Source organism: Cynara cardunculus, unplaced genomic scaffold (genome assembly GCF_001531365.2).
Source record: "Cynara cardunculus var. scolymus isolate 2C unplaced genomic scaffold, CcrdV1 Un_Scaffold_5914, whole genome shotgun sequence".
NCBI lineage: Eukaryota > Viridiplantae > Streptophyta > Magnoliopsida > Asterales > Asteraceae > Cynara > Cynara cardunculus.
This window is the reverse complement of record NW_020202665.1, coordinates 13202-22747: the sequence shown is the minus strand read 5'-3', so window position 1 is coordinate 22747 and position 9546 is coordinate 13202. Positions and strand designations below refer to the sequence as shown.

Sequence of the window (9546 nt, the reverse complement as noted above, 5' to 3'; positions counted from 1 at the left end):
CGTCGATTTCATTGTTTAATCTTATGAAATTTTTTCATGAAATTGTTTAATCTTGTGAAATTGTTTCATATAATACTTTTTTGATGAATTTGTTTCATATAAGGTTATGAAATTTTAATGAAACTGTTTCATGTATTTCTCCAAAATTAAAATAATGAAGATGATAATATCCATGATTAACACCCTCTACAATAAAAATGACTAATCAACCTCTCATAATTACAAAAAAATGAATAAAATGAAAAATTATGATTGGTTGAATGAAGTTTTTACGGTTTTTACAAATTGAGTGGTTTTCATTTGATCGCTCCCTTATATAGATTCACCCTTTTTTTATCAAAGTATTGCATTTGAGAAGTTGGCGACCCTTTCAGGAATACAGGATGTTTGGTTTCAATTGAATTAAATCACATATTTCATTGGTGATAACACACGCAAAATTTACATTAAAAAAAAAGCATATGCTTTAATAAATTAATTCCTCTCTAATTCCTAATGTATATGGTTTATTTTCATTAATTTATCTAGAATACATCCAAGGCAGCACGTATGACAAAAAGCTCACTATCAAAGCATGTATTATTGTTGCAACAATCACCATGGCAGCACCCACAACTTTCATCCCATCTGTTCTTCCTCCTCCGTTCTACCAAATCTACTCCTGGTGGGGTTTCAATCTTCATTACGGACACATGGCAATTTGACGATGTTTTTCTTTGGTTTCATCATCACCCTTGTCTCCAATTCCATGTTTGGTCACTCAAAAACACTTCTCCATGTCACCTCCGATCTTCCCAGGAGTCGTGACCCTCCAAACAAGGCGACTGCATTACTCCTCCAACGAAGCTCTAAGGCAATGGTGCCATGGATGATCATGTCCATGGTCTGATTTGTCCCTGTACAATCCAAGGAGAAGGATTCGTCACAAGAGAAGTCTCCATTTGGAGACACTCGTTGGCTTTCCAAACGAACCCTTTTGTCGTTTCCAACAGAAAGATAGCATCTAACAAATATGTTGCCATTTGAGTTGGTAGCTTGGATGTTTTTAGCATTCATGATCTTCAATTCACAGTGAATAGAAGATAGACCTTTTGGTGCATCCATTTCTGTATGGTTTGAATGTGTTTCACCTTTGGGTTGATGAGATAGACAGTGAGTGAAAGAGGAGTTATTCAAGTAATTGTGTGGCTAAGAACAATGGTGTRGTGTGTATATATATTCACAGCCTTCAAGAATCATTTCAAATTTCAAAATTTCAAATTTCAAATTTGAAATTTGAAATTTGAAATCTGAAATTGGTAAGAGTGGAGAAGGCAGTGATTGGATACAGAAGAAGAAGAAGAAAGTGGCCCAAATTGGTGATTTTAAATGTCTTATAAGGAGAAAGTAGGTTTGACCCAATTAGGATTTGGTATGGTATGAAACCCTTGCATAAATAATTTGTACATTGTGCATGATAATTTGTAGTTAAGAGATTTTTTGAATTCTTGCACAAAATGATTGTAACTTGTGCTTAGAAGGTTGTAATTAAGATAATGACTTAAATGCTTATTAATGTAGTATAGATATCTATACTACATATATAAGCATTTAAGACAAAGTCTTAAATACAACTCTTTAAACACAAGTTATAACCATTTTATGCATGATTTTCAAAAAACTCTTAAAAGACAAGTCACATTATGCATTGAGTTTAACCTTGTTTTTCTCTCTTCCTTTTCCATAGACAATCTCTTCTGCCAAAAATGGGTAAGATCAAAATGTGCTTTTTTCTGTTCTTCTTCCTTTTCCAGCTTCCTCCTCTTTTCTTGCTTCCTCCTCTGTGCCTTCTTCCTTTTCATGATTCCTCATCTGCACCTTCTTCCTAATTAGTAAGGTCAGCCCTTTGCTTTCTTCAATTGCTGCAACCTTTGCAGAAATGGCCGGCTCCCAAGACAATCTCATATGTGCATATAACCAGAAGTTTGAGGCTTTCATTTCTCCACAAGTTCTTCAAAACCCTAGCAATTTCTTTGGGGCTAATTCTTCTTCTCTGTTGTTGTTGATAATCAGCAGAAAACCCTGAACTAAAATCTTGATTAAAGATAAGTATTCACAGATAGTTTATGGTTTGAGATCATGACCATCTTCATTTCATCTCTGTTCTGTTTTTTAATCATATTTTTATTTTATTTTTTATTATATTTTTAATGGTCTATTGTTTGTTGAGGTTGAATTTGAGGCTGTTATGGAATATGAATTTATCATCTTTATTTGCTTATTGTTTGAGTTGGAAGTGGAAGTATCTTGATCTATAAGGGGGGTTTTATGGGTTTCAATACACCAACCAAAGGCAGATGCAAGAAAAATCTCATCATTGGCCAATTCTCCTCCTTTTAGTAACTTGTAGCTATCAAGAATAGAGAGACTCCGGTTCCGCTTACCCAGGTAAGATTTTACGGGTAAAATTCAACACTATCACTTACTTACCAGGTAAGATCAAAACAAAATCGTATGCAACAATTTATCCGGTAAAAGCTAACCGGGTAAAAGTTGTCGTTCTCACTTACCGGGTAAGACTCTCGGTCCTTACCTTCGCTCTTACCGGGTAAGATTTTTGGTCCTTCCATATTCATCCGGTAAGGTAATGTGACTTGGTAAGCCCTTACCCGGATAAGGGTTTGGTAAACGGCCCCTTAGTCTTAAAAACTTTGCAGATCTTAAGCAAGCAATAGTATTGGTAATTAAGACTGCATTCTGTTTGGGACACACATCTTCGGGACTGCACACAYATCTAGCCRCATGTTTGGGACACACATATGTGGTTTGCAATAAGACTGCATTATGTTTTAACACTGGTTTAAATAGCCCCTTTGTTCTGTTTTGAAGATGTTTAAAGTGGCATTTGAACCTGTGTAGTAGTAGTAGGATGATAGTCTAACTTTAGTCCATGGGCTATTGGTTTTTGATCTAGCCCACATTGGTACCACAACTTACAACCACACCACCTTCAACTTACTACCACCCATTTTGAGAATATTGGAGAACCATGAACATGTTGTTGTTGGTGGTAATCAAAGCTACTGAGAACTAGCAGTATTGTTGTTGTCATAGTGTTTGTGTTGCATAGGTGCCAATTTTCCACTTTAGATAAACTATGATCATATTGCTGTAGTATTTAAATAAACCTTCCATTTATGGGTAAAATTTGAACTACTGATCTTTCAAGCCCACTTACAAGAAAGAGTGCCGCAGGTCATATAGCCTGAAATAATAGAATATCTTTCAAGCCCATTCTTGGATTTTATTTATTTATGGCTCAATGCTCATACAAAGCTTCATCTGCCTCTTTATTCTTACTTTGTCCAAGGTATACCATTGCATGACACTCTTGGTTTGATGAAGCATGGGTTGGATACTTAATTTGTCCAAGGTATACCATTGCATGACACTCTTGGTTTGATGAAGCATGGGTTGGATACTTAATTTGGTTTCATCATTTGCTTATCCAAAATTTTGACCTATTTCACTTGTAATAATTTTGCCAAGGATTGAAAAAGGAAATTTCAGGTATGTTGTGATTGGATCTTAACTATCATATTCTGAGGTGATATGGTTAAAAGTTGAATACTTTTAGATGTTATCTTTCTACCTAGCTGTTGTTCCACTTGAAATGTCAATACAATGGCCATATTAAGTCTAAAGATCAATATAGTAGCCATATGTAGTTTAAATAGGCTTCTCCCACTTCTATTTCTATTTACACTGCTTCATATTAACCAAGCTTTTTTAAGTTTTTGAGTTTGTGTGGTAGGTTATGTCTACAGCATCTGTTAAATGTCAACAACAGGTGTTAAATTTCAACAGCAGAGTGTTGTGTGTGTGTATTGTACTTCAAATAGAAAATGACAACCAAACAGCCCTGTTATGTCTTGATATTTCCATTTATATGTTTATACGAACAAACTTGGTTAAATGAACCAACTTGATATTTCCATTTCCTGTTTAAATGGATTGTTTGCCAAAACAGCAACCTGTGTGTGCATATGTATTTCTACACTCATATATTAATGCATACAGAGGTCTAATCTATCTATGTGCACATATATCCTATTGTTCCATATTCACATATGTTACAGTTAATTTTTTTTAGCTATAGAATGCCTTACCTAAGTTGAAGCCCACTCTAAGTTGTTTGTCACAGCCACTTTCTGCCCCCCCTAGCATGACTTTGACTATATTTTAGCTAATCTAACTCTTTGTAGACGCTGCATAATGCCTGTTTTTCTCCTAAAAGTTCACTATTCACTAATTACACTTTGTTGATTGAGGTTCTTTATGTTCCACTGTTAGGGGTTGTTTACAAAGTTTTCAAATGTGGTGAGCCCACTCATTAACTTGCTATATATTCTGTTCAGAATTTTTGAATATAACATGCCTATTTTGATTTAAACCACATGAATATGCCTAAGTTGAAGCCCACTTTAAGCTGTTAGTCACAACCACTTTCTGCCCCCTCCCTAGCTTCACTTTGAGAGGGTAATATTGGCTTTGGTTTGGTTTAGAGCATGCAATTGATGTTCGTCTTGTTTTAAATCATTTGATGCATTCTATCATATATGTATCGATACATGAACTTGGGCATGCCCATGCTGCTACAAGTCAAAGTGTTCATGACTGTTGCAAATAGTCAAATTGGTCATTGTAGTTTTTTTTAATTCCCTTTTCTTTCTTTTAGATTGATATCATGTTTCAGGAAGCAAAACAGAGAAGCATTGTTGAAGTTCAAGCATTCAAGTGTTTGGTAAACGATACCTACAGTCTGGAGTTACGAACAGTCGATTTCACAAACCACAAGTCTGGACGCAGTCTTAAGTTTGATTGCACAGTCCAGACTTCAATTTTCAAGGTAAATCATGCCTTTTCTAAAGAGGATTAATCAAATGAAGAACATGTAGTCCATACAAGAGTTGGGAAAAATGATTTCAAGAGTCTGAGACTTTAGCATATGGCTGTTAGCTTAAAAAGGCAGACTTTATTAAAGTCTCCTGTGTGGCAGAATAAATTATGAAATTCATTCAATATTATTATATATCATTAAGGGTCATTGTTGATGAGTTTTACGTGATGAATAAAATATAATCAACAATTATATTATTACACATTTTGTACCATATGTTTCTATTAAAACCATTGTGCCATTTTTTGCAGGAAATATTTACGAATGAGTGCATCACGAAAAACAAACAACAGTTTCGATATACATATGAACATTATTTTACAAACGATTGTATTTCTTTGTTCATTCAAAAATTTCAAGTTTTATAATGAGCTCCGAGTAGATGGTTTCAGAAACCCGACATGTGTGCAATTTTTTGTTCATTCGGTCTTGCTAACAAACAAAATTAATCTTCAACTTTATATATTAGTTGACTTGTAATATAACCACACAAACTCATGATTCAAAGTCAAACTAATGTTTCCGGATTGTGATTTACCCATGCTGCATCGCGCGGGTACACCACTAGTATATATATATATATATATGTATATATGTATATATGTATGTATATATGTATATATGTATGTATGTTAGGAGTGTGGGATGTGTGATGGATTTAATAAAAGTTTTGTTTTGAGGGAAGGGAAAGTCGGCTGATGAGCACCATCATCATCACTCTTTGAATTTACTATATATAGAAAAGGGAGTTAGATGAAAAAGTTTACACACTTGCTATAATAGGAAAGTTTCCTTTGTGAATCATACGGATTGGCAGAAAAGAGAAGAAAATTCAAAGCTAGGATATTCAGTTTCTAAGGTGAGTGTTAAAAGCTTCGAAGTATCAATTATTTGTATAACAATTTAATTACTTAAATATCTGGCTTGTTATTCCATTATATATATATATATGTGTTGTGCAGACTTCATCCTAAACCGGACAAGTGGTGTCCGGTATTCTATCTAAATCGGACACGAGGTGTCCGAGATTTACTCTAAACCGGACAAGTGATGTCCGGATTTGTACTAAACCGCTCAAGAGGCAACCGTATTCTCTTTAAATCGGTTAAGTATCACCCGGATATGCCTAAATCGCTCAAGTGTTAATCGGGGTAATAATCATGTGTTGTCCGGATTAGAACTCCGAACAATGATTGACCGGATTTCATGTGATAACTGGATCCTAGTTATCACCCAAGGTAATTAACACGTGATTATCTGATTAAATGTTTATGTGACAGCATGATAAATTGTTATATTTGATCATRYTARTGTGTGTGAAAATTATGTGTATACATGTATGAGAGTATGTGCATGTATATGTGATTATACACACATGCATGTTATGTGAATGCATGGTGTGTATGGATGCATGCATATTATAAGAAATGCATGGTGTATGTGTGTGTATGCATGCATATGGGGAGTTGTATGGGAAGAAAGGGATGTTAGCCGACCTTATATTTTTGGAAGTGTATAAAAAGGGGGGCTTAGCCTCCATATTTTCTCTTCTGATTTTAGTTAAAAGCTGTGTGATTTAAAAGGGAAGAGAAGTGTCCGGATTTCTTTGTTTGAAGATTAAAGTATTTGGTTTCAAAAGTCTGATAAGGTGAGTGATTTCTAAATCTTTTTGTATTAAAATTGTTACTGGTTTTAATATGAATCTTGTTTATATTTGGAAAGAAATCATATATTTGTTTAACGGTTTTTATCCGAGCAAAGACCGACCGGATTAAGTTTAATCGGACAAAGCTTGTCCGGATTACTTTTTAAATCGCACAAGCCTTGGACGAAGTATTATCCGGACTTGTTATCAGGACAAAGTTGTTAAAATATTCTAAGTTTTAAATCGGATAAGGGTTCGGTATTGTCCGGATTGTTTAAATTGATTAAAGGTTGGACGATGTATTGTCCGGATTGTTTAAATCGGTTAAAGGTTGGACGATGAGTTGTCCGGATTTGTAAATCGGACAAAAAGGKATRRGTAWTGKCCRGACTTTATATCCGGATAACTTATCCGGATAACCTCTTATTTGGAATTTTCATGAGTTTTATATTTTAGACTTTTTATATGGTTTAAAATGTCTAATCTTGGGTTTAATTATGGATTATAAAATGGATATTTTATATTTTGGGAAACCTTCCTACCAAGCTTGGTGACGTAAGTCTGTTTTGGTATGGAAGTGGATTTTGTAAATTGTTTCTACCAAGCGTGGTGACGTAAGTCTGTTTTGGTATGAAACTATATTTTGGGAAACCTTCCTACCAAGCGTGGTGACGTAAGTCTGTTTTGGTATGGAAGTGGGTTTTGTAAATTGTTTCTACCAAGCGTGGTGACGTAAGTCTGTCTTGGTATGAAACTTATTTTAAGTAATAGTTCCCCCAGACGTGGTGACTTATGTCTGTTCTGATAAGTAGCCCTGTTTTGATGGAGGAACAAGGGTGGCATATCAAGGAGAGGTGTACTTGGAATAAGGGTGGCATTGTCATATGTGGATAATATTAATAACGCTTATTATTACTAATTGGATTTAATAACTTTGAGTCATCATTTTTTTGTGACCTGATGAATTAAAGATATTATTTCTATTTAATAATAATTTAGATGTTATTGAGAAGGGGAAAATGATTTGTCATATCAAGCAAATATTGCCTTAAATCTTTTTGGTTAATATTTATCAAGGAATGGTCTATTGACTCAAGAAGTTTTGGTTACAATATTTATTTAGAAACATTGGATCTATAATCAGAGATATTTTATATAACTGAAGTTCTTGGGTGTACTTCATTTTACATGATATTGTGAACTGCGTCATTCATTGTACTGCAGAATATTTCTGAGCGAAGTTACATTATCATATTTTGGTGTTCATCACCCTGCATTTGCAARRAAGGGATTTACTCACTAGACCCATCTGGTCTAACCCTCATTTTCTGTTTTAAATTATGCAATGCAGGAATAGCGGGGTCCGGGGATATTAAAGGGAAAGGGAAAATGTGATTATTTTCCTAACCTGTTGTCTGCTTTTGAAGATACATGTTATATCACATGTAATAGTACAGGATTTGTTTTGGAAATTTTTATATGTAGATTCTGTACATATATTAATCCTTGTACTAGTGGGACCTTATTGTGTAATCTATGTTTCTATGTAATGAAATATGTGTTCTATGCAAATGTGGTGTTTGGGGGTGTTACAGAAGTGGTATCAAAGCCTTAGTTTAAGAGATTTAGGTATTCAAAGCATGATACCTAGACTTAAACTGTCATTTGCATGTTAAGAGTCCCGGACTTTTTTAGTATCACTGAGAATAAAATATAATGGGTTAAAGAGAACAGTATGTAAGGTGAATAATTACAAATGGCCAATGTAATTATGAATTTACAGGTATATACCTATACTCGGACACCATATTATATTTGGGAATGTGAATATGTGATATTTAATACTAATATATCTGCAGATGTCTAGTCAATCATGAAGGTTAGAGAGAACTGCCCGCACTGTATCTGAAGAAAGGGAGGAATATCCCGCTAATCTATCAACCTATGCTTCAAGAAGTAGAGGTCGTGGAAGGGGTAGAGGTAGGGGTCAAGGGAGGAGTCAGATTCCTGAGAGAAGTCAGGCTGAGATTCGCCCTGATCAAAGGGAATCTATTTATGGGAATGCTCAACATGAACAGAGGCAACAATCAGAGTTTATAACAAGAAATGATCTAGCAGAAGAAATAGGAAAACTGAGGGAAACTCTAATATCTATTATGGGGCTGCCAACTAGATTCGAAACTGTAGGTAGCAATAATCAGGGAGGAGATATAAAGATGTTTCTGACATGTAAACCTCCAACCTTTTCAGTAGAAAGAGATCCAGTTAAAGCAATGTGTTGGATAAAAGAAATTGAATCAGTATTTAACACTAGTAGGTGTTCTGAAGAAGATAAGGTTAGATTCGCAGTATCTATGCTTAAATCTAATGCCTTATATTGGTGGGATGTGGAGTCCTCGGCACAACCAAATATACTGCAAACAATGTCTTGGGAAGAATTTGTGAGTAAATTTAAAACACAATTCTGTCCTATGACAGCAGTAAGACAAATGGAGGAGGATTTTCTTAAGCTAGAGAAAGGGAACAGATCTGTGCGGGATTATACCGAGAAATTTATTAAGTTTTCCTGATTTGCTGAACATTATGTATCTTCAGAATCCCGAAAAGTAGAAAGATATATTTGGGGTCTGAAACCTTGTATTCGAGAGTTCGTGATTGCTATGAACCCTGAAACTTTCTATTTAGCCGTTAATGCTGCCGAAGTTACTGAAAGAAATAAGAATCGGCAAGGTGAAGAGAAATTTGTTGAGAAAAGAAAGTGGGAAAGATCTTCAGTTAGTTTTCGAAGACCCAAATTTATTAAATCAGATAATCGTGTTACACAGTTAACTTCTGTTAAAACCTGCCCGCAGTGTCAACAGATACACTAGGGAAGTTGTCCCTCTGAACCAAAGAGATGTTATCGTTGTGGAGAGACAGGGCATTTGTCAAGGGACTGCACTACACCCAAAAGATGTTTTCA

General features: G+C 34.9%; 1 protein-coding gene across 1 annotated transcript; it reads right to left on the bottom strand.

The window, feature by feature from the left end:
- Positions 1-756: 756 nt before the first annotated feature.
- LOC112504536 lies at positions 757-1104 on the bottom strand. The gene has a single exon (XM_025108482.1). It carries the CDS (start codon positions 1102-1104, stop codon positions 757-759), a length of 348 nt encoding a protein of 115 aa, XP_024964250.1.
- Between the last annotated feature and the right edge of the window lie 8442 nt (positions 1105-9546).